General features: G+C 43.2%; 1 protein-coding gene across 2 annotated transcripts in view; it reads right to left on the bottom strand.

Annotated features, from left to right (window-relative positions):
• The window catches only part of TMEM65 (transmembrane protein 65), a 31,922-nt gene extending 5,574 nt beyond the window's left edge, over nucleotides 1-26,348 (bottom strand). Inside the window, exons 1-6 of one of the 2 annotated variants that reach the window (XM_042837608.1) lie at nucleotides 26,012-26,348; nucleotides 23,082-23,321; nucleotides 5,578-5,622; nucleotides 3,864-3,931; nucleotides 1,428-1,482; nucleotides 246-288 (exon numbers count right to left, since the gene is read on the bottom strand). In XM_042837608.1, coding sequence (XP_042693542.1) covers nucleotides 246-288; nucleotides 1,428-1,482; nucleotides 3,864-3,931; nucleotides 5,578-5,622; nucleotides 23,082-23,321; nucleotides 26,012-26,348 — 788 coding nt within the window. The remainder of the gene's footprint in view (nucleotides 1-245; nucleotides 289-1,427; nucleotides 1,483-3,863; nucleotides 3,932-5,577; nucleotides 5,623-23,081; nucleotides 23,322-26,011) is intronic. The other variant, XM_042837618.1, reaches the window with a different exon arrangement.
• Between the last annotated feature and the right edge of the window lie 67 nt (nucleotides 26,349-26,415).

Here is a 26,415-nt window from a genome sequence, read left to right as displayed (position 1 = left end):
CTGCAGCACTGCAGTTTTGGCCTCAATAATATAATCAAACGTCATGTGGTTTACTGAAGCACAACTCTAGAGCTAGAGAAGGAAAAAAAAAAAACAACCAACAAGAAAACACCCACACCAACAAAAAGAAACCAAAAAAAAAAACAAAAAAACACACAAACAATTTCAACAGTTTGTATGTTTTAGTTCAGCAACACCAACACTGGTTACAAAGGAGTAAAAAACAGTCTTAAATTCAGACCTACCCCAGTCCAGCTAAATCTGAAACAAGGTTTCCCAAAGCAGCAGCTGGTGATGAGAGGGAAGAAGCCAAAATATTAATACAGAATAAAAGCAACCAACATCCTTCCACACCCACTGCTATTGGCCCTGGCTCTTATCAGTACACACTGCAGAGAAAACTACAAGAAATTTTATTTTTGAGCTTATCTTCTGACTTCATTACAACCTGGAATAACAGCAGCAGAATAGCGACATTTTTGTCAGCTTACATGAGGACTTCACAAATGCAAAAAGATGACTTGGAAATAGGCATAAAAACTTTTCAGAGCCAACAATGGCCACACACAGCTGAGCTTCACCAGCTAATACTGCACACCAAAAAAGCCCTGCAGTGCCTGGAGAGGCACAGAAGCACTAGAAATAGAGCATATACAGCTTTGTTCAGCAATTCAAAAGCAGGCATCATTTCTATACACTGTGTCAGCTTTGGAATAAATATTATATGCAATTGAATATGTAACACTTTAAAGTTACACATTTAAAATACATGATTTCACAGGAGATCTTAAAGATATACTCTTGCTTGTGACTGTCTTTCATTGCAATGGAGAGCTGCAAATTTCCAGAAGATTAACTTGTTCTGCTGTACAAACTTCCATCCAAGCTATCTGTGTGCTTTCAAGCAATGCCACACCTGCAGTTCATAAGCAGTTTTTCCCTCTCACACTGCCAAGGCACAGAAGCAGTGAAGCAGAGCTCATTAGTTTTAGCAAAGCGCTGGAGAGCAGAGCTGCCTCTGCACCTTGCATAGAGGCAGGAAAATCACTGAGAACACCGGACACCACAGCAGAGGGACATCAAACATTGCTCTTAGCACTGCAAGCAAACAGCCACTCACAAATAGGTACATTAACATTAGATCTCGGGGAATTTAAAAGCAGTTCCATTACAGAAATGCAAACGTACTTTTCTAAGTGACCCAGGATTTGGACTTTTAGATTAAAACAAACAAATAAACCCCAAGAATTTCAGAATGGATTTGAAATGAAATCCTATTTCTGCAAATAGAACGCATTCTTATTTATTATGAAAGACTGCTGCTTCAAGACTAAAGAAGAGCCATTTCAAGCCCTGTGGCCTACTTTCAATCTAAAATACAAGACTGTGTCACATCAGTCTATGCATACTCCATTTTTATTACTTGCCTGCCATGGTTGAGATTCCTAGGACAACTCCAATGGACAATTCTATTTGGGTTCCCTGAAAAATAAGAGTTCTCATTATTTGATGGATATGGATTTAAAATAGAGTATCAATTCAATTGGTAAAGTATCACTTATCTGCTTATGTCAAAATTGAAAGGACAAATGGACATTACTTCTATTAGATCTGCATAGCTCTTATTCTCCCAGCATATGCATCACCCCTACAACAAGAAGCTACTTCAGTTAGGCTTTTAATATTTTACATTACCTCATAATGGCAACCTAATGGCTAAAACAGTAATCTCTATTTCTGCATACCATTTTCTTTACTCTTAATTCTTAACATAATGACGGAGCACTGGAACAGGCTGCCCAGGGAGGTGGTGGAGTCTCCTTCTCTGGAGATGTTCAAGACCTGCCTGGATGCCTACTTGTGCGACCTGCTGTAGGGAACCTGCTTTGGCAGGGGGGTTGGACTCGATGATCTCTGGAGGTCCCTTCCAACCCCTACAATTCTGTGATCCTGTGATTCTGTGTGAAAGCAAACTTCCAGAAATACTGAGCAAACAGACAAAATGTAGTGTCATATCTCCTTTATGTTTTCAGATGAAGAAAACCTTAAACACCATCTGGTCCAATCCCCCCGCCACCGACAGGGTCTCCTTCCATGAGGGCAGACTGCTCACAGTCCCATCCAACCTGGCCTTGAACTCCTACATCCAGGGATGGAGCACCCACAGTTTCCCTTGGCAATCTGTTCTGGTGCCTTACCACTTCAAAGTAAAGAATTTCTTCCTTAAATATAATCTAGAACTACCTTCTTTTAGGTCAAAATTCTTGTTCTATCACCACGCTTCCTGATAGTCTCCCCCCCATCCTTCCCGTAGGCTCCCCTATATGTAATGGAAGCACGCTGTAAAGTCTACCCAGAGCCTTCTGTTCTCCAATCTCAACAAGCCCAGCTCCCTCAGCCCGTTTTCACGGAGGCCCTCCAGCCCTCTGAGCACCTTCACAGCCCTCCTCTGGAGCCACTCCAACAAGTCCATGCCCTTCTTACATGCCCCTACGGCCCCCCTGACATGGACACAATACTCCAGGGTCTCATGAGAGCTGAGTAGGAGAGAATGACCACCCCTCAGACCCTGCCTGCCATACTTTTTTTGATGCAGCCTAGGGGATGTCTGGCTTTCTGGCCTGCCAGCTCACATTTAGTTTTACATCCACTGACACCCCCTGAATCCTTCAGTCTGCTCTCTGTGCTTGAGACTGTACTAATTCAGATGCAGGACCTTGCACTTGGCCTTGTTAAACTTCATGATGCTCACAAAGGTCCACCTCTCTAACCTGTCAGGTTCCCTTTTGGAAGGCATCTCTTCACTCCAGCACGTCAACTGCACCACACAGCTTGATGTTGCCAGCAAACGTTCTGAGGGTGCACCCAATCCCACTGTCTGTGCCACTGGCAAAAATGTTAAATAGCACCAATCTCAAAACCAGCCCCTGAGGAACGCCACTCATCACTGGCCTCCACCTGCACATCAAGCCACTGACCACAACTCTGAGTGCAATTATGCAATCAATTCCTTACCCACCAAGTGGTCCATCTGTCACACTTACGTCTCTCCAATTTAAAGTCAAGGATGTTGTGCAGGATATGAAAGTGTTTTTCACAATGAGGACAGTCAGGCATTGAAACAGGCAGCCCAGACAGGTTGCACAGTCTCTGCCCTTACTGCTTTTCACCTAAATTACTCCACCTAATAAAACCATGAACATCTTGGTCTGATCTTTCAGCCAATCCTGCTTTGCGCAAGACATTAAAGACCCCAAAAAGGTCCAAATCAAGAGCAAGACTAGAGGCAGAGTGGCTCCTGCAGTCCCTTCCCGCCTGAGTTATCCCATGATTAACATTACATTGTCAATTATAATTCCACCCAAGGAACAGCATATTTGGTCTTGAATCATCTTCCTGTTTCACCAGCCTACTTCATTTTCCAAATAAACTGAAAATATTTAAAGAGCATTCATTACTCAGCAACACCATGCTACATCAATACAAATGAGCATCAACACCAACTATGCTTGCACCACTGCGAGTAAAAAAACACTGAAGACCTAGATATAAATACATTGGAATTAGGTGATACAAAACTGCATCAACTACACGATCATAAATGTATCTTGAAGCATGGATTTGAAGAAGAACAAGTTTCTTCCTAATTCAGTAAAATTTGTTTCAAGACTGGCCTTCAGATGATAAAACAACACTTTGCATTCTGCAAAGTCAAAACAGAGCACGGAAATTTTAATGGAAAAATTAAGAGCAGAAACTAGTTGAGTTAGTCTGATACAAAAGGAAAGAAGACTTCCTGAAGCTCTCATTTAGTACAATATAAACAGTATTGGCTTGATTAGGGAATTAAATAATGAACTTACCGCAGCAATCATAATTGCGTTATCCAAAAATCCAAACCCTACAAAAGGTAATGCATTGTGGAAGAACACTAAAAAATAAGTAACAAAGAGATCATATTTATAATGGGTTCACCAGTACACACACACAACTGAAATGTGAATTTAATATCACCATTAAGAGAAACAAAGGCAACACAGCAAGAATCACTACCTCTGTTTGTGTCTGGCTTTTATTTCTGGCAAGCTTGGCAAGTCAAGTCGTATTAATGGCTTGTGAAGAACCATGTGAAGTAACTTATTCTTTCTAAATTCCTGTACAGTTTTGGATGAAAGCCACATATGTCTGTTAGTAGGTAAAAAAATAAATTGATACTTAACAAGCTTTGATATTATTTACAATCCTTCCAATTCATTCTGCAGTATCAATAAAGATTGCCAAGAGGTCTCACAAGACTACTTACATAGTCTGAATAATTTCTAACCAGCACAGTATCACTGTACCATTCCTTTTTGTTCTACTCCATTTTTTTTCTCTCAACTTTTAATTTACATGCTCTCTGAGAAGAGGGGTACGAATTTGCAGAGCACTGCCTGCAGGTGCTAGCATACTAAATATAGCATGGAGGACAGACTACTTGACTAGAAACACAGCTTAGGAAATTTTTTTTCACTCTTTTTTTTTTTTTAAATTCAAAATGCAGCTATTTAGTTTTTCCCCTATTTCAGATAGGATTAATAATCACATTTTATAAACTTTCAGAGATGCAAACATATGCAGGAAGAAAGAAGAGTATATGAACTTCACAAGCTGGTGAGAAGAAACCAGCAGGGCCCTCTTCTAGGTTTACTTCTAAAAAACACCATGAATCCATTACCGCAAAAGCTGATGTCACACAAGACATTTCATGCTCAGGTATTTGAACATGTATGGTCTTCTCTAACAACCTTCCAATAATATATATACCTTCTTGAATGTACACATAAAAGACTAAGGCATGGAATGTATTAACTTTTCTTTTTAAATAGCAGGACAAAAAAACCCAAAAAGCTAACAGCAAAAAAAGCACACAAATAGATGCCAAAGGCTTTCAAAATGTGTGTGCGTAGCTGTACCATGGATCACATTTGCAGGGAAGTTGACAGAATTTTAGAATCCATGGAGTGTACAAAACCCCACTGATCAAGGGGAAAAAAAATATATAAGCATAAATACCTAAAAGTAGAAAATATTTGACTACATGCATTTACTCTCTGACAGAGTCTGAAGTCATAAAAATAAAATGACTTGGAAGAGAAGAATTGAAGAAACATGATTTTATAAAGAAGTCCAAGTCTACTTCCAATTTCTGTATAATTTTGCCCCAGCATCTCAGTTTATTGAACATCTGTGCAACTCACAGCGAGTCAATAGTTTTAAGCTTAAAAAGAAAACAAAAATCTTCAAGGTTCTACAGAACCAATGCAGGTTGGCTTAGACCAACAGCATTTGCTTCTGGCTTTGAACAGTGCTCTTTTGTTTGGGCTTTCTGTCCTACTTTTGTTAAATAGCACGGAATTCTCTCACCAGATGAGGTGCTATGAAACAAAGCACTGCAAGTGCTTGCTTTGGTTTTCTCCTACTCTGCAGTAGTATGGGGATGAGGACAGACCAACAGCTCATAGGAGAGAGACAAAGCAACTCGACCACAAAGACCGCACAGTACTGAACCACATTCAGCAAATACTCTTATTTTACCGTGTCTCAGTTGTCCTGGAGATGGTGGTGCAACCTCCAACTTCTCTAGAGAAGTCAAAATGAAATGAGAAAGTTAGCTAGTTCATCACATACTCAGTTTAATATATTATAAAGCATTTACCAATTTGGTAGCAGACAGTAGCTCTGTTACAATTTGTTTCGTTATTTTTATAATAAGTACTATGATATTAAAAGCCAAAAATTTACTCAACTGATATTGCAAGATTAAACTATCATTTGTAACTGATTATGCCAAGTAACAGCACACATTACAGAACAGCCCATTACCAGAAGCCATCTTTATTGCAGAATTAAACAAGAAAATTAGAAAAAAACACTAAAGTTAGTTAAAAAAAATCCAAAAAGAACTATATTTTAGTATTTGTTTTGAACTCCAAGCATGCAGCAGAGAAGCTTCTTTCCTCCAGTCTGCAAAAAGAAAACGTTACCGTTTCTGTTCTGAGAGCGGGCATCATTTAACAGCTAGTATGAGAAAACAAAAGAAAAATACTACAACATTCGAGACCACTGATTTTGGTAGTAACAAATCCACTTTGGTCACTCATGCTATGAACATTTGAGGTACCATGGACTTAAACCACAAAGAGCTTAGAAGAACGTAATTCCTGAAGCTGCCTGAGGACGCTAACACTGCGCAGCTGAAGTGACGCACAGAACGTGGCACCCACAGCTCTCTGCTTCACAGCGTACATCTGGGGACAAGAGAGAGAAAACAAGCAACCTTCCAGCTTCCCCCTGCCCCATGTGTAGATTTTAAGTACACGCCTCCTCTTTTAAAGGAGGAAAAAAAATACGCTTCAACAACTTCCAGCAAAATGGACCCTGAGCTTCTGGCAAGCTGCCTTTCATTAGTAACTTCTTCAGGGAAAGGTTTAAAAAAAAAAAAAAGCAAAATGCAAGAGGAGCCTACATCACTATCCCAAGTATTTAAATTGTACTCCAAACAGTGCTCCAAACAGGCTGTTTGGACAAATTGTTTGGACATCACCATCAAACCAGAGCTGCACAGATCACAGCGAGTGTCCCTACACCCATGTGGGCTGCTGCACTCAAAGCTATTGTAAAGGAGAAAACAATATGTGCACTTAAATTAATGTCAGGTAAAAATAAATCAGTTAGACCATAACAGTATTCAGCCAACCAGGAGACTGATTTCCAAATGAATCCAATTCCTTTACAGTTTTAAAGCTACAAAAGTTCTCAAGCTTAAAAAAAACAACCATGGAATCATAAACATTGGAAAAGACCTTTAAAGGTCAACTGATCCAACCATCCACCTATCACCAATATTGCACACTAACTGCTACATATACTTATGTACTACTGATACTTTCCTTAAACAGCTCCAGGGATGGTGACTCTCCCACCACCCTGGGCAACCTGTGCCAATCCCTCACCATTCTTTCTGAAAATAAATTTCTCCTTATGTCCCACCTGAACCTCCCCTGTCACAACCTGAGACCATTCTCCCTCATCCTACTGCTGTTACCTGGCAGCAGAGGCTGACCCCCACCTCACCACAGCCTCCTTTCATGCAGCTGTAGAAAGCAATAAGGTCTCCCCTGAGGCTCCTCTTCTATGACTGAACAACGCCAGTTCTCTCAGCTGCTCCCCAAAAAACTTGTGCTCCAGAACCTTCACAGCTTTGCTGCCATTATCTGGACAAACTTGAGGGTCTCAATGTTTTTCCTGTTGTGAGAAGCCCAAAACTGAACACAGTACTTGAGGTGCAGTCTGATCAGAGCCAAATACAAAGGGACAATCACCTCCCTGCTTCTGCTTCCCTTCTGCTTTCCTGGCTGCACTATATTTCTCATATAAGCCAGGATCCCATTGGTCTACTTGGCCACCTGGGCACACTGCTGGCTCACATTCAGCCAGCTGCCAGCTAACATGCCCAAATCCTTTTCCTCTGCGCAGCTTTCCAGTCACTCTGCCCCAAGCCTGTAGTGCTGCCTGGGGTTGTTATGAGCAAAGTGCAGGACCCAGCACTTGGTCTTGTTGAACTTCATCTCACTAGCCTCAGCCCAACTATTCAGCCTGTTCAGATCTCTCAATAGGGCCTTCTGACTGTTAGGCAATTCAACATTTCCTCCCAAGCTGGTGTCTTCTGCATACTTACTGTTGGTGCACTCAATTCCCTCATCCAAATCACTGATAAAGATTTTAAACAGGACAGGTCCCAGCACTGACCCCTGTGGAACACCACTTGTGACCAGTCACCAGCTGGATTTAACTCCAAACATCATCACTCCCTGGGCCCGGTCCTCCTGCCAGTTCTTTACCCAGCAAAGAGTGTAGCAGTCCAAAACATGGGCAGCAAGCTTCTCCAGGAGAATACTATGGGAGACAAAGGCTTTGCTGAAGTCTAGGCAGACTACATCAACAGCCTCTCCCTCATCCACCAACCAAGTCACCTGAACGTGGAAGGAGATTAGACGGTCCAGCAGGACCTGCCTTTCATTAACTACACACAAGCTGCTGAAGAGCTGCTTCCATCTGCCTAAAATGCACATATCCAAGCCCCACAGACACAGCCACTTGCATTTAGCAGACAAGAGAGAGAAGCACAACCTGCATACTAGGAAACTCACAGAAGTTTTCTTCCCCCCTAGAAAACACCATGGAATTCATATCACTGAAGCTCAGGGTGGAGGCAGGCCCAAGGAGCAGCCTGTGGGTACAAGCAGGAAGCCCTGAAAGAACAAGCTACAAATCTCAGCTGCTGTTAGGAGGATGAGACAAGGGATGGGACCTGTTTTTCCAACACAAACTTCTGCACCTGGGTAGAACCGGCCTCAATCCATCCATGCAGGGTAGACAGGCACTTACAGGAGCATGGAATGAGTGTTCTGTACACATCACTGCTGTCATTTCAGAAGCTTTTCTCCGAGAACAGAAAAATGGTTCTTACAGCATTTGGTAAAGTCAAAGCTGCTATGAACACGGGAGATTTACTGAAGGTCACTGCTTTCCAGAGCTCCTGAACTCTCAGGGCAGACAGGAAAGCAAAGCCATGGTCCTCATATTTCCATTAAAGCTTCCTTCTTTTTATCTTTCTGGATGCTGGATAAGAATAAAATCCCTAAGTGCTGAATCCAAGCACAGGAGATCATAGGCCGCTGCCCTTTCTGCTCCCATGGGAAGCCATAACAATGACCAGCATGGTTCCTAGCCCCAGATCCATCCCACCAAGTACTGTCTGTCCTGAGGCACCCTCCAGACACAGAGATCTTGTGATAAAAATCTGTAGCAGCACACAGACTCCTAGCAAACACTCCTTTTAGTTCTCAAGATGTGACCTCTTTTGTAGCATGCCTAAATTTTAATACGTGGTGTATGGGAACTACTGAATCACGGCCTGAACCTCTGACTGATCACCTGAGGCGAGCAATGACTCAGCCCTGGGAGCACAGGTGAAGGCAATTCACCTGGGCTGCTGGAAGGGGTGGAGCCTGGCTGCACCTCTCCTAGACCCATTTAAGAGCTGACTGCCAGTGGGGAAGGATCTCTGCTGGAGATCCTTCCCTTGGAGTTTTACAGTGAGCCCAGAACAAATGTAAGCACTTTATTTATTCTCTTTTGTATAACAACCTGCTTAGCCCAACCCTCTTGTTTATTTCATAATTATAACATCTGTATATTCATTGATTATACATGTGATTATGATGGCCAGTTAGTTATAAGCACCAAGTAAAATATTTTATAGAATACCCAGAGTTTGAATGCACCCATAATGATCATCAAGTCCAACTCCTGGCACTGCACAGGACTACCTAAAACTTACACAGTATGTCTGAGAGAACTGTACAGAAACTTCTTGAGCCCTAGCAGCTCAGGGCCGTGCCCACCACCCCCTGGTGCACACCCTGTCCCTGACCCCGCCTGCCCCTCCCCTGCACAGCTCCCTGCTGATCCCTTGGGCCCTGTCGCTGTCACACAGAGCAGAGCTCAGTGCTGCCCTCTGCTCCCTGTGAGGAGCTGCAGCTGCCTGCAGGCCTCCCTTCAGCTCCTCTGCTCTGGGCTGAGCAACCCATGGACCTCAGCTTTTCCTCCTATGTCCCTCCACTCAACCCCTCTAGATCCTTCACCGTCTTTGTTGTCACAAATTACCTTATCAATTTGTTGGGGTATTGGTACAGAAGATGAAAAACTATTTGGTTATCAAGAAGAACAGAGTTCTCAAATGTTAGTCTTGTGGGCTTAACTACCACTGATATTGTCTGAGCTTGATAGCACATGGCATTCTACATAATTACACACTCTTTGGTGTAGTCAGAAAGCTATTAAGCAGCCAAAACACAGTGCATTATTTATTTCAGAAACTTATTACCAAAAGGAGGAGCTGAGGACACTTGTTTGGCAGGAGAAAAAAAAAAAAAATCAATCTGTAAACCCATGAATAATGGAAGTTTTAACGCTCACATTAACTACAAATGACACAAGTCGTCTCCTTCAGAACATAAACAGGGACTATCTTTGGATGCTCTGAGGAGGGAAGCGGGGTGACAATACTTCGGGGAAGGAGCAGAGCTGAGCCAGCGCAGGCTGGAGGGAAATGGGGAGGGGTTGAATACAGGTGAAAATCTCTTCATCTGTTTCTGTAGGATTCCTGATAAATACTTCTTTAGGGAAGGAGACACCCAGGGAGTTCTTGCATAGGTAACATCTTCCTGCTGTAAGATTATTATTCGTCATTGACAAAAGCCTCAATCTCATTACAGGGGGGGACCTTTTTTCAGTCTGTTAAAAGTGTTGGAATAGTTTTACGAATTATCAATTTTTTTAAGATCTGGAGTACAAGGAAACCTGCAGGCCAAAAGGCTTGTATTGCTATGTTCCATTCAAACTGCAGCTAGCACTGCTATAAAGTTTTACAGCTAAATCTGTTAGCCACCCAAGGGCAGGAAACAAGCAGCAGCACAGCAGGCACTGTGGCTTGGGCTGCTCTATGAAGAAATGTACTACAGCTGAGCACTGTTAAATCTAAGACAAATATAAGAAGTGCTTCATAGTTCAAACAGTGACCCGCTTTTTAAGATGAGTGAAGATGGTATGAGAGATGAACATGAAAAATACTAATCACTGAGAGCTATAACAATCTCACCACAAGGCATTCCTCATCTGAAAGCTAGGGTGTGTTTTATTGCACAGAGGAAGAACTGAGGCAGCAGTTCTCTCCAAACTGTCTGGGCCACCTCAGAAATCATACCCATGTACAGCCTGAGGACAGCAAAAGGTCACTTGCAATCAGAAACCAAACAATTTTTGTGCCTATTAAAAGGAGGCATTCCTTTACAGGTGGCATTCATAAGAGAATGCAGACAGTTCTGGATAAGAGCATGGAAATGAGAGGTGAGGCACTGCTTTGCTCAGAATCAGTCAACGTTTACTTTTGAGGATTGCAAGACAGCTCATGAATGAACTCCTCAGTCACACATCCTTCCCCCTCTATTCCTTCTCAGTCTTAATTCCCCAATGGAAAACAAAAACAAAAACCTCAGTAAATACAGCAGAACAAAGCTGAAAGAATATTTTAATTGATTTTCAATTGGATGCCTATAATATTCCAATGGGAAACAACAATCCAAAAGTTGACAGCAAAGGAAAAAAAAGAGTCTCCATCATTTGTTGTAACTCATAAATGGTTTCCTGTTACTACAGCAATTAAGGCTTGAAAGGATGCTGACTCCTGCAGTGCTAAATATACACTCTGCTGTTAGCCAGCTCAGTCATGTGCACACTACAGAGTTTAGCAAAGCACTAATAAGAGATGAACAGAGGACATGAACTCTTTTCCTCTACTACTTGCAAAAAGGTAACTGTGTGTATGCTTGTTTGGACATATGGCACTGTGGGCATTAAAGACTAATTTGCACTCTGCCTAACACTGCAGAAAATCACACAGGAATCATGTTTATCTCCCTCCCTGAAAACCTGGAAGGAGAAGAGATGATAACATTCATTTGAAACCACTGCTCTATCTATCAGACCGTGTGCTGAACGGAGCCTGTAGTGCTGCAATCAGCAGAACTGACACATTTAGCTACAGAAACACACATTAGTGCTCATCAGACACAGGACAGTACAGATTTAAATACCACAGAACTTCATTTTAGCTTGAACTCCAGTGCTTACTGGATGTTCACCACCAAACAGTGAGAGAATGCAATTCATTCATCCTTTTAGCCTTCCCAAGCATGCAATGCACTGTACCATTCTAAAGATGTTTAACAAAACACAGATCTAAGGTGGAAATCCTGTTGCTACATCTAAGAGAGAGCATAAAATGGCAACAAGTACCCAGAAACACAAACCACCACTTTCATCACTGAGATGTTTATTCTTGACCTTAACAGCATCTCACCAATTCAAGTTCAGTCTTTCATTTCCATTCAAGTAGGTTCATACCAAAATATGCTTTGCTTTACGATGTCTCAAACCACAGTTGCAAAATATATGAAATAAGATGCTTGCCTCAAGACAGCTGTGGGGTGACCTCACTGTAGTCCTTCAGTACATAAAGGAAGCCTATGAACAGGAGGGGAATCAACTCTCTGAAAGGGTAGATAACTGCAGGACAAGGGGAAATGGTTTTAAGTTGAGGGAGGGGAGATTTAGGTTGGATGTCAGGGGGAAGTTCTTTCCAGAGAGAGTGGTGAGGTGCTGGAACAGGCTGCCCAGAGAGGCTGTGGATGCCCCGTCCATAGAGGTGTTCAAGGCCAGGTTGGATGGGGCCCTGAGCAGCCTGGTCTAGTATTGAATGGGGAGGTTGGTGGCCCTGCATGCGGCAGGGGGGTTGGAGATTCATGATCCTTGAGGTCTCTGCCAACCCTGCCCATTCTGTCATTCCGTTTATACAGAAGTGCCAGAAATGTGGGAAGTATCTCTGCTGGAGGGTAAATATGAACAGTAACATGGTATAATGATCTGTGCACAACAGAATTACATTATATATTACTTAACAGAGAATGGTAAAAACATAAGGACGTACAAGAATGCTGCCAAGAAACAAGCTTTTGTAGCAGATCTCAACTGCAGTGAGCATCCACAATTCTCTGCCACAAAAAGACAAATTCTTTTGCAGAAACATAATACCCATCATCCCAAATGGAGGTTGGGTTTTTCTTTCCTCAACCTGTCTCAAATCTCAGGGACTTTGATGAGTTCCCTGGGGCTAATGGAGGGACATTTCTCGGTGGTACAGCAAATTCTTCCCCTGGCATTATTAACACTTTCATCAGTAACAGTAGGAAAAGACTGGATAAATACTTTAACATTAGAGTGGAATTTAACTAATTCACATCTACCCTTCTAACTGTGAGGTGATGTTTTGGCTTCTCTGCCAGCTTTGGTTTTCTATTGTGCCTCTCTGGTTTCAGGTTAAGCGTCCATCCATTACTTCACAGTTCTCAGCTGAGCAAAGAAGCAGCTCAATAACAGCACAGAACCAGAAAAAAGATCACAACATCTATGCATTATCACTGTGTCAGATTCAGTTTTAAGATATCCTTCATAGCAGTTTCACTTAAGAGGATAAGTGAAACTGTTCTGTGGGACACCACAAAAGATCTGTTAACAGCAGTTATCACAGCCCTACAACACAGCCGAAAAGATTCAATCTAGTGCAGGGCTTTCGTCACCTTGTAATAGAGGAGCGTGAGGCATCACTGATGTGACTCCCAAGCAGTGAGTGCCCATGAAATACCCATGGAGGTATAGGCACAACTATGAGAGATCCTTTATTTAATGATGCTCCCCAAGTTCCTGATCTTAAAACAAGATCTGAGAAGTTGAGAGATGAGTTCACTCCTTCCTACCCCTCCCAGGCAGGCAAGTGATTGCCAGCAGCCTGCAGTGTACCAGGGGACCAGGGCAGCTCTCCACTGCCCCAACATCACCGCAGCATCCCAGTGACAGGGAGCTCATGCCCCATGCCAGCAGCAGCAGATGAGGTCCATGTTACCACTCACTTTTTTTCCCAAGGCATCAGGTGTTGTTACTGTTATTCTCAGGCAAAGAGTGTTGGCTTTTGCCTTCTGCAATACACAGGGGTCTTGAAACGAGAAAAAGCTCCTTAGTTGATATTCAGAGAGACACAGAGCAAAGCTCACCGCTGGAACAAATTCAAGGCTGGCAACAGCAGCGCTTCCACAGTACTTGGTACCCGCAGCATCAGCATCTGTACTCCTGCAGACAGCAACACCCAACCAACAGCCCTCACCATATGCAGGCAGTTGCAGCAGAGCAGGACACGAGCTGTGAGTCGGGGGGATGATTTTTCCCTCTTTTAAGATAATGCTATCATTATATTTACAGAAAATTGAAGAAACCGCTATTATCACATATCACCAAGCATCAGCCTGCTGGTAAACCTCATTGCCTGCCGGAGGACAACCTTGGCAGTACAGAAGACTGTAGAAGTAAGATTTTCTCTGAAATAAATTTAAATGCATACAGAGTTTCTTGCTTTTGATCTATCTCAGAAATAAAGCAGCTACTCAGAACAAGAGAGGGAGAGCAAACAGAAAAACAGAACGGCATTCATTCAATTACAGAATCACAGCAAGTAAACACGCTGCTGCTGATTTCTCACTGCATTGTGGCAGTAAAGAAGCAGAATTATGAGGTCCCCAGAAGTCCTTAAGAAACTTTTGATAGCTATCAGAAACCTTTGAAACCTATCAGCAAAAAAAGCACTGAAAGAAACTGCTGACAACATAAGCAGCAGCCATAAATCACTCTCAGGTAACTGCTACCTCTCTACATTAAGCATTCAGTACATACAAAACATAGTAGCAATTAACCTATTCTTAACCTACTGCTAAAGGCAGCCCTGTGCATTCAGCACGTGGTTGCCTCCTTCCTGTGTCCCTGACTGTATGTGGTCCAAAACCAAGCTGCAGCATCAGCTGTCTTTGGCAAACAGCTGCAGTTCCATGTGAAAACAGACAAAATACAGTTTACATAGAATCCCAAAACATTTTCTCTTGGCTTTTATTAGACAAGGGTACAGAGTATCTGCTGGACTGTTATACAGCCCCCTGATTCTGTAATTTCTTCAGTATGTGATTTTTAAGTCCTACCAAAAATTTTTTTTACTCTATTCATGAAAGCGATCTGACATTACTGAGATTGTTGGTTATATAAAGAAAGTCATATAAGGAAAGAGAACAACAAAGCAAGAGCAAAATAGTTTATAAGAACAGCACTCACTAACTTAACTATTTCAAGCAATTGCCTTTGGAAAAAAATAAGAGGCAAATGTTTCTCCTGGGCAGTGTTTCTGCAGACTTCAATAACCATCAGCCTTCACCCCAGAGGATTAACCAGCCCAATTCCAAGTGCACCTATGCAGCTCCCAGCAGCAGAGCTAACTCAGCCCAAGTGACACCACTGCGAGGCACAGCTGTGCACACATTCTCCCTCTAAAGCTGCTCTGGGACTTGTGCTTCACGACCTACCACCAATCCGATCCATTTATCTAATCCCAATGCAGCGTTTCACTTTCCCTTGAAACTAGCTGATGACAATTTGATTTTGCTATATATTTCAACTTTGACTGCTTTTTTTTTCAACCTTTCTTTCATAACAATTTCAACTGCAATAAAGCAGTAAACTCCTGTAAGAGCCGAAGTTGCATCCTCCACCTGCCAATCTGCCTGATAATTATTAATTATGATATAAATCCATAGCTGAATCTTCAAGGATTTCTGCATGCCTATTTTCCACATGTGAGGAAACAAGCAATCTATTTAACAATTTTCCTCCTGGCAGTAGAAAGTAGCCTCTACTACGGCAATAGCAAATTGCCTGTATCACTGACCTACCAGTAATGCCAGCGCTTGCTGGAGAGCTGGATCACATTCGTGCTCCTCCTATCTGTTTCATGCCATACGATGAGGCATGAATGCCTCTGGCACCATTCCCTCTCCTTGTTCTCATGTGCTGTTCCAATTCAGCAGTGTCACACAGCCTCTCCTCCAGCAGGGAAGAAGGGGAAGGGTTGGGAGGAGCAACCCTGAAGAGACAGCTCCCTGCCTATATACAAGAGGTCAGAGGAATATAAAGTCAACAGTGCTTCTCCAATGTCATTACAAGTACTTGATAAGACTAAAAACCAACCTTTCTCACCAGTTCAAGTCTCCTTAATGTGTTGTCAGTGACACAGAGCTGCTGGAAGGATGAGAGGAACTCCACCCTGAGGCAAGAAGTCCTCATGGCACTTCCCAGGAGAAAATAAGATGGATGCTGAGGTCCATTCATATTGCTGCTGCAAGGGATGATTTGGTTATTTTTCCCCTTATGTTCCTAAGTCTCTTCCTGATCAGAGGACTTGCCCTTCACCTAGTACTTGTCCTCAGCCACCAACACAGCCAGACATAGAGAAAATGACTGTTGCCAGCATGGAATTCAACCACAATGGGACCACTGATTTAAAAAAAAAAAAAAAAAAAAAAAAAAAAAGATACTGGGTTTAATCTTTTATTCTTGAACAGAAGTTTGTTTCACATTTTCACATCAAGCTCTACTTGAGCTCTATTAAAAAAAAAAAATCATCCTATTGTCAGGACTTAATGAAGTAATAATTTGCAATGCGAAACTTGAAGCTAATTGTATGTAAAGAAGCAGCTGGTAAAGCCATCAGTTAGTTTCACACACATTTCTCTCCAGTCTTCCATGAAATTCAACTAAGGCAGTAAAATAATTTCTACCTATTCTGTTTGCCATTAAAAATGACATAATATACTAATGGAGACTGATGACTTGCACTCTGAACACGAAGTTATACTGGCCAGCATTAAGGAAGGGATGGATCACTGCATACAGCCAAAGGCTACAGAGAACAAATGATTTAAAGTTATTTTCACAGTAAAAGTAACTCAAAATCAATGCTATTTACAAAGTAAAACCACAGCAGGGTGAAATGGAGCATTATCTGTTGGTTCCCAGTAAGTATTTGGACGTGAAGAAAATACAGAGCTGTGCAGCAATAGAACTTTGCATTCACAACACACCAAGAAGCAGACAGATCTCTGTGGCACAGATGAGAATCACCCACCATTTCCTGCATCCCCTCCCAACCAAGCCCCAAGGCCCCTCAGAAGGTCTGGGATGACTCGCCAGTGTCCAGCTGCCTGGTCCCGGACCATTTCTGAGAAGTGACCTTCAGGGACCAATATTTGGGCCCCTGCTGACACCCACGGTGCTGCTTCCTCTCAGCTGGTCTCTCTGTTGAAGCCTCTCAAATTTTTTTTATGTTTTAGAAATAAAAACGATTTCCTAAGATTGTGTCCTTCCCCCAGGTCAAGCAGGAGCCTTCAACCGTGACTGCAGCCACATGAAGAGGCAGGACTTAACTCTGGAAATGCCTCATACCTGGCACAGATACAGAAAAGTCTTTTCCAAAGCAAAGCACAACCGCTCAGCAAATTACAGTATGGGCACCAACACCCTTAAAAGCTACTGAGTATTCAGCAAGTAGGTTGAGCAAAGCTTTTGTCCCTGGGCACAAGCAGTGAGAGAAAACAAAAGAAGCCACCTGCTCCTATTGACTGTTTTAAGGCGGAAGGTGAGTTGCTACCAACTGTGCCTCATCTCCAAACAGGTAACACTGTGGTCTTCCAATGCTTCTGCTTGCCCTTTTTAAGAGATAACCTGCAGGTTGAAAAAGTGGCGTGCTGGGATCTGCCAAAAGCTAAAGCACAGTCACAGAATCACAGAAACACCACGGTTGGAAAAGGCCTACAAGATCATTTGTAATGATCAAATGAAAAAACAACCACCAAACAAGGCATAATATGTGTAAGACAGACTGTGTATCAGGATGCATTATGGCTGCAGGGGTGAATTATTAATTATTAATAATTATTAATTATTAATTAACATACAAATATTTAAGAATGCAAAGTAAGTGAACCCTCCCCCCCCAAAAAAAAATATGCCAGTGACTTCATATCCCACATTTTTGAATCAGATATGGGCTCTACTGGATTAAGAACGTATGTTGTCAGCATCACCTTAAAAAACTCACTGCATTTGAGGAAGCAATAGCCTGCTTGAGGCACAGGTTAGTCACATCCCCAGAATTCCAAAAGGCAAGCTCATGTTAACAGAGGTTATCCTACACAGCAGGAAAATGACAATAAAAACATTTGTTTTCCAGTTTCTGAAACAGCGCCGTGATGATTTAAGGAGGAAGAAAGGAAAGGAACAGGGGGTGACACAAGACAACTTACACGTTTCTCCCAGCTTGAACTGTTTCTTTAGCAGCAAAAAATAAACTGCATTAAGGAGATCCACAGCAGCTTTATTAATTACCATCTGCATGATACACTTATCTCAGCTTTCCCATTTACTTTATCTTTTTATAAAATAAGAGCTTTTAGTTGCATGGCTAACCTTTAAACAATTCCTTTAGGAAATGGAGGTGATGCTCTTCTACTATACACTATACACCAAATCAGTACCCCTGTGTCCACAGGATATACACAGAAAGATAACCCATCACTGAAGGGTTCAAGCTATTTAGCAAGCAAAAGTTGCGTTTTAAGTGATCTTTCCAAAAGAGAGCTAAGCTAAAACAGCCCTCACACCAGACAGGATAGCTGCTAGGAAAGCCTGTCTCCCAATAGCCACGAAATGTACTGGTTTACACAAGACATATGCAGTCAAAAAACAATGGCTCAAGGCTTGAGTGGGTTTTTTTTGACCATCTAAATAAATAAAAACTTAAGCATTAAAATCATTTTGCACACATCACATGCTTAAACACATGCAATATCTGGAAAATAAAGTTTTCTTTCGGGCAATCTTCTCAGATTTCACCTTCCCAAAGCATTAATTACAGCAAATGGAAAAAGTGGTCAATTGAATATTGTATTCTCTAGCAATGGCATTATTCCTACATTCTGTTTGGGCCACAAGTCAATGCATGTCACTTTCAAAAAGTGTAAGGTTGGTAACACTGAGCTTCTGCAAGTGAACAGAGCCATTCAAATCTGAAATCTTCAGTCTGTTACAATGTAGAAATTAAGGAGACCTGCCCAGACTACCCAGGAATTGCTGAGCTCATGAGATTTTCCACAAGACCAGGACATGACACATTTCTTCAGTCCCATTAAGAGTAACTCCCAAAAGAACTATGGGAATCACACAGTTCTGAGACCAAAGTCATTATAACCATATTATAAAGACTGAAGTCCCAAATTTCTATTAATATAAATAAGCAAAAACCGAGCACTTACTTCTTGTAGCAATACATGCCAACTGCATCAAAGCAGGCAAGCAGAAAGCCTGTCAAACAAGCAGCTTGCTGGCCGTATGCAATGCCACACCTTAGCAACACACTTGTAGTTGTTAGCTTTTTACTGTACCAGAAGTACTGCTCATCTCTGGTGACACTACTTCCTTTGCTCGCTTCTCAAGTGGTACCAGTGGCTTAGGGTATCTGGATGCTAAAAGTTTTCAAAAGCAAGATGGCAGTAAGTCACTACTTAAAATCTTCCCATGAGTCCCAGTGTATCTGCCAGCAGGAAGGAACCTGCATAAACAAGGAGAGCAAGTTTCTCTAGATCTTACACACACTGCACTTGCTGGCTTTCCTCTGCAAAAACACGTGGCTGTGTTTCTGCACTCAGACACTGAGCTTTAACATAGGAGAAGAAAGTCATGAAGTTTATTCTAAGTTAAAGTTTCATGAAACATTTGCTACAGGCTGACAACTTCCATAAGATACTAAGTGGTTACTGAGATGACAACATAATAAAAAATTTATACTCTCCTAAGCTAAATCAGTTTACAGGTTTTCTGCCACAAAAAAAAAAAAAAAAAAAAAAAAAAAAAAAAGGAAGTCCAATAAATCATAAGCTTTCAAATGTAATAAAGCTTACGGAAATGTCAGATTGACAAATGCCACACAACAGTGCTGAAATGAAGAATGGAAATAAGAAATTTTCTAATGCCCTGGAGTACATCTTAGAGACGAGATCTCATTCATACGTTTGCTGCTTTGGAGTTTTGGGGTGTGCTGGTTTTTTTTTTTATTTGTTTGTTTGCTTGTTTTTTCAATGTAACTGCAATTACACTCCTGAAAAGTTTCTTGGGAAAGGCAGCACACCTTCTGATTAGATTTTAGCTGTATGAAATCCCTCAGCTGAGGTAACCCGCACAGCAGAAATCTTCCCAAGCACTTTGCCTTTGCTGGTACTGGACAACCATATTCTCGAGAGCGGACATGAAAAGAATCTGAAGAAAATTTAGCTGCATTTCATAAGAATCCAATGTGAGGATAAAAGGAACTGGAACTTCCTGTCATTTCTTCAACACCAGCTTCTCCTCCCCAGCCAGGCGCGTGCTCATTGAGCTCCTCACAGAGCCCAGCACAGCCCCCCTGGGCTGAGCTCCATCCCAGCTCCCAGGCAGAGCAGCAGGCAGAGCTCTGCCCTTCCACACTCAGGCTGGGAAAGCCAGCACGGATTTATACATTGAACACTGTAGATATAGCAGCACATGACAGCTAAGGGGCTGACTGCAGCTTATTATTTCTCCCTTCTCCTCAGCAAGTCTCAAGAAAAACAGTGTCAGAACAACCACAGAAACGATCAACCCAGAACTGCCTCACTGCTCTCTTTTCTGCTAGAAAAACGGCATCATTTTCAAGCAAACAGATTTAATACTAGCAGTAATTGACATCTGAGCTGATGAGTTTTTTATAATGGTTTGTGACAGGTAACAAAATATTTAGCGTTACGTAGATGACCAACATATGAAAACAGAACAATTCCATCTGCAGACATCAAAGAAAACAATAAGCAGTTGGTTCAGCACTCCTCCTCCCGTACTCTGCCTTCATCAAAAGGCTCAATGGTTTGAGAGGGGAAAAAAAAAGAATTTCAGAAGCAAAAAAGAGAAGTAATATCTGTTTCCATCCGAACCACATTATTGTTTTCATCACAGAGTATTTTAGACTCAGCAGTGAGACCAGTGATTGCTGTGGTGTAGCTGCGACAGACCACAAGCATAAAGGCACTGTGCACAGGCAAGCTGTAAGAGTTGCTCATTTTATCAGCTTGCTGGAGCACTTCAAATTACACGCTTACCAGCAGGTCTGCCAGAGGACCTTTTTTTAGAATTGTAATCAAACGCCAAAGCTAAAAACCCATTTCTTGACCTAGGTCACTGCAGGTAGATATCCATCTTCACATGCAGCTCAGCTCACCCACATCCATGAGGCTGTAGAGGAGAGAACTGCCCCCCTCAGGTGCCACTGTGCCTGCCAGTCAGTGTGCATTAGCAAGGCTGGTCCCCTCCACACATCCGTCAGTCCTCCCAAGAAACTTCACTGTCCATTGGAAAAACAAAAAAAGAAATCACTCTTCAGACAAGAGAAGTAAAGCCAGAAAGCTCCAATCATGCTTTGTTGTATTAACACAGGTTAAGCTGTACCAAAATGAGTCACTAAGATCTGGGTGGTTCCTGAAATCAAAAGGCAGATAACCGGTTTATTGTTAATAGCATGGTGTGCCTGCCTCGCACAAAAAAAGGAATTATTTTCATAATAGATCACATTTGATGCATCTAAGGAACTTTGGTTAAACATCCGTCTGATGAATTTGCAGCCTTTCAAATCCACTTCCCTGCAGGAGTTGTGGAAGTAGTGGCACCTGGGCTCTAATAATAGATTATAAAGCAGAGATGCTTCTTCTGATACCACAGTGAGATTTTGCCCAACACTAACTGTAACTCTGCAATACCCTCATAAAGATCTTGCCACAGCTGTCAGACCAATTGCAGACACAGTGCACTGCCCTTCACTCACAGTGCTACGTTTTTTTACAAAGCCATGACACACTAACTTGGAATTATGAACATTTTTCAATCAGAATGTACCAGTTTGGTCAGATTATTTGCTAAACAGCGTATGGCATGACATGCCGGTGCCCTCATACAGAATCTAGCTAGAGACTGGATTCTCCAAACCTGTCAAGTAAGCCAGCAAAATCCAGCTGACAAGGACACATACACCACTACCAAGTTTTTGCATGTTTTCCAGTTAAGGCAGCATCGGCAAGAAAACAAATCCAAGCTTATTACATTTCATAAGATCCTTTACTGAGTTAACATTTCACATAATGAAATGTAGCTCGGTGCTCTGAAGGAACTGCACATAGTTCTTACAGGATTTTTCCCATCTCTGAAGCAAGGATGAAGAAATAACACATTCACTTATCACAATGTGAGATTTCTGAGAGTCCCTGTGTAGACACACTGTGTTAGTATTATTAATGGAGAAGTGTAACATTCTGGAGTGAGAACGTTTTAAGCCAGCACAGATGAGAACAGCACCCTCAACACGTCTGCTGTATGGTTATTTCTTACCTAAGCTACAGAAACCTCCTTACTGCTGGTTACCAAGTTTGCTGCACTGCTTTAAAGCACTTTCATGAATCACTTTCTAATATACGATTGACACTAAAGGCAGAAAACCTGAGCATAAACCCAATTCCTTCCTCCTAACCCCCCCTCCATCTGTAACAGAAAACTGATACAGAAGTCAGAACCATTAAATCACTCCTGACATTGCCAATACCATCTCTATATTTTCATTTCCCCCATATAAAAAAGGAGCAAGGAGTACTTCACCGTGCCACCAACAAAACAAAGCCTCAACCATGGAGCACCACCTCCACAGACAGGGAAGCAGCACTATTACAGTTAGCAGAAATTGGGCAATTTGCTACTTTAGTGTTTCTGTAACTATGAAAAACACAAAATATTTAGATTCAAATCCATATGCATCATCTCCATCTGCTGCAGCCGACATGCTTACAAGGACAAATGCTTCAAAACCCTGCCTGGGAAAATATGAGACCCTATTCACCTTTCTAACTAAAGAAAAAGACGACTTCAATGATAACGGAAAACTACGCCTTGCACTTTTCTGCAGAAAGAGCAACTTGGTGATGTTCTGACTACATTTTCAGGCAGTTAGCAAGGTAGAGATTACAGTCTCAATTAAAACACTTCTCAGAATCCCTTTTAAAAACAATTCTATCTAGATACAGTTTCATATCCTTCCCCCAGCTACTCCTGTGCAAAAGCCTCCTGTTATTTTAACCAGGCTTCCAAGTGAGCACAGCTTCACAGCCATCCTTCACTGCAAACTCACAGATCAATTCAGTCCTCTGACTGAAGCATTGCTACAGACAGAATAATTTCAGCACTTGTTAATAACAACAAGCTTCAGCTGCTCTCTGTCAGCTACACTTTAAACCCACTGCCCGTGCTCAGCACCTGAAAGCAGTAAGCATCCAGATGGAAGTTTCCAGGTAAGATGGGGACAGTGTGGTGGCAGGAACAGTTCTAAGCCACGCTGCCACAAACCTCTCCCCACCTACAGTTACGTGACTACAGGGCAAACAGATGCATTAAGTACCAAAGCATTCAAGACCCAGCTGACTTAAAGGCTACAGCTCACCTACCTGAGGACCATCCTTCAGCGCAGCAGTGAGGGCAGCGGCAGGGTTTCCCCGCAGCCTCTGCCATCAGCGGAGGCCACAGATAGTGTGTCCTGTCATATTTCGTGCTAGGGCAATTAGATGGTGGAACTGCTTCCTTCGGGTGGTAGGCCTGCGAATGGGCTGAGGAACAGGCCCCACTGGATTCTTGATTTGCCCGGGTCTCCCCATATTGCTGACAGCTTGCCCGAGCTGCTATGGGGTCTGTTAGGGCACAGAAGAGGTAGTGAAGGAAGAAGGTCAAAACTTAACTCAATAAAGACCACATTAAGAAGGGTATGGACTAAGACCTCACTTCCCATATAGATGTAAAAAAGACCACAGGCACATAACAAGCTCAAGTACACAGAGCAGCAAAACTGCATGTGCATTTCATGATTGAGGAAAGACAGATTTTCCAGACTGAAAAAAGGACAGAGAAACTTCCTTAGATAGGAGTGCAAACGTGGAGGCTGCATTTGGACCACAGCTTATTGGAAATCAACACAAGCGCAAACTAGCAAGCTGATCTAAAGCAACCACTCTCCTGCATGCTGCCACCGAATGAAAAGACTGAGCAGAAACAGATCGACCAGATCACCTTATCTACATTGAACTAGTTGACTGTAAAAATCAGAAGTGATTACAGTTGATTGGAGCTAGAGAAAGTATTTGGAAAGTGGGGGCACAACCCCCCCATGTGCTACTCTCAACCACAACCTGCATACACAGTTAAAACATTCCTGTGGTCGTCATACTAATATCAGGCAACAGCAAGCATTCAAAGTGTTATCATAATTAAGCATATGAAGTACAGAACATCATCATCCAGCCCAGGAATTGTATTGTTTTCTTCCCAGTGCAGCCCAAAATCCATTTTGTCTGCTTCTATCATTGCCTGGTGCAGTGAGAATGTATGTACATCTGATAATTGGCAAACTGATGCCCTTCCTCACATCAAGTCTGAATTATGTCAATACCAACCCTCTGACATTAGCTCCCTTCCCTCCTTAGCTCAGGACAACTCCAATACATGCATCCAGAAGGGAACCCAGTGCTCTGTGTGTACCTCTGAAGAATGCAGAGCCTCTGTTTTATCTGCATTAAATGATTCCTGTGCTGTTTCTTTCCCTTTAATGTGATTATAGTTCTCTAGAATCTCAGGGAACATACAGGAGATACACATTATGGTATTAAGACTTTCCTTCCCTTTATTTTTATTTAAAAGACTTTCTAGAAGCTCTTGTTTATTATTTTTTGTTGTTGTTGACCACATTTAGAAAAAAATCACTTCCCAGACAGAAAGGGTGACAGCTGATATCATGATGTAGTCAGGTTAAAGAAATAATAAATGAATAAATAATGAAAGAGCTGAATAAAGGAAAAAGCTATTTTCAAACAAATCAAGTTACCAGCTGAGCAGATCAAAAAACCTGACTCTGTGGACTGCAGTCCGATGGCATTACTACACCTGGAGCAACCTGTGGGACCACAAAGCACAGAACTGAGCTTTTGTTAAATAACTCTCTCTAGTGAGATAAATGTCACCACTTCTGGTGCAAGTGAACTGCAGTTCTCACTATGAAATAAATCTGCAGTTTACTAATAAGGTTGTACCTAGTTATGTCTTTAAACTAATGCTTTTGTAACAGTATTCCAAATCCTAAGCGATCAGACCCCCACAATACTGTACAGAAACAGTTTTTCACACTGCAGTTAGCAGCAGTCAAGCAACAAGGTATTTAATAGGGGCATGTGCTGAGTTATCTCTGTATAGACCTTGAGACACCACACTGAAACACATGCAATATCCACAGTGTGATCCTGCAGTGATACAGAAGCACGGCAAGCAGCCCGCTTTCACCTGAACCCTAAGTGCCAAGAGAGAAACCAGCACAAAAACCTCTGGGAAGAACCCTTATAAATGCTGAAAAGGACCTTTAGAGTGTTAGTTGTTAGTACTCAAAAGTTAGGGACAACATACAGCTTAAAGCACTCTTCCTACTAGGCTGGAAAACAAACACAGCCGATTTACACTCCACAGAACTCCTAAAAGGAACTGCTTTGGTGACCTGCTCTGGCTCCCGTGTTTACATGCAAGTGTAATGCAAACAGAGCTGAAATGTTCTGCTTCTTCATGAAGGCAGCACTCTATAGCTGACCCCTGAGCTGCTTTCTGCCCACTGTGAGGCTTCCTTAAGGCACAGAACAGCGAGGAGCAACAGAAATGCCCTTTCCAAGGGCACGCTATGTAAAAGTCACATAGAGGCCTAGATCAGAGCACAGGGCTCTGGGGTGCCTGCTGTCACCTCAGCTGTAAGGCACCTAAGGCACCCTGCATTACAGCTGAGCATCCGACCCAGAAGTCCTGAGGCTGTAATTAACGTGATTTGGCTTGGTCAAGTTTTTGATTTGTTAAAGTGAAAGCGTCAAGTTGGAAAGAAGGGTTGGATCACAATACATAATAAGAATACATCAGCGTGAATTACTCAATTGGAGTTGTATAGCACTGCACTCCAAGACCTCCCTCGGTGCACACAGCTGCGCGAGAAGGAGCCGCTCCCAGGCAGAGCAGCGCTGTTCATGAATGAGCTTCTGGAGTACAGCACAGATCCTCAGCGCTCTGAACCCAGTTGAGCGCCGCACGAGCAGCGGGAGGATTTCAGAGCAGACGCACATCGCTTCTCCCGTTCTGAAAAATGGCCACCCACGGCTTTCGGAAACTCCCGGTGAGCAGCCGAGCACGCGGAGCGCTCCGCCGGGGGAGAAGTTGCGGAGGCAACGGCGCCCGCGGCCCGGCCCGGCTCGGCTCTCCCACCCGCCGGGGCGAGGCTGCTCCCCGCCCGCCCTCAGCGCGGCCCCGAGGGCGGCAGGCGCGCAGGGCCCGGCCCCGCTCCGAGTCGGGCTCCGCTCACCTTGCGCGATGGCGATGGACTCGAAGCGGTGCAGCTCCCGCAGCAGGCAGCTCCGCTCGGTGGAGTGCAGGCTGTAGATGAAGTCGCGGGCCCCCTGCGCCGTGTTCAGCGCCTCCATCGGCTCCTTCTTGGGGTGCGTGCCCAGCGCCCGCCCGGGCGGCGCTCCCCGAGCCGGCAGCAGCCCGTCGGCGCCGCCCCGCAGCGAGCCTAGGCGGCGGCGGCAACAGCACCGCGGCGGGCCCCGCAACGAGCCCAGGCGGGAGGAGGAGGAGGAGGGTGCAGCGGGGCCCCCCGGCCGCCCCAGCAGCAGCGCTGCCCGGCCGAGCCACGCCGACATGGGGCAGGGGAAGGCGCGGCGCTCGGGCCGCCGCAAACGCCCGCCGCGGACTCAGGGGCTGGGGGAC

The sequence above is a fragment of the Centrocercus urophasianus genome, unplaced genomic scaffold (genome assembly GCF_019232065.1).
Source record: "Centrocercus urophasianus isolate 14NV4802_14NV808 unplaced genomic scaffold, USGS_Curo_1.0 seq_11, whole genome shotgun sequence".
Classification (NCBI taxonomy): domain Eukaryota; kingdom Metazoa; phylum Chordata; class Aves; order Galliformes; family Phasianidae; genus Centrocercus; species Centrocercus urophasianus.
This window is presented reverse-complemented; position numbering and strand designations above follow the sequence as displayed.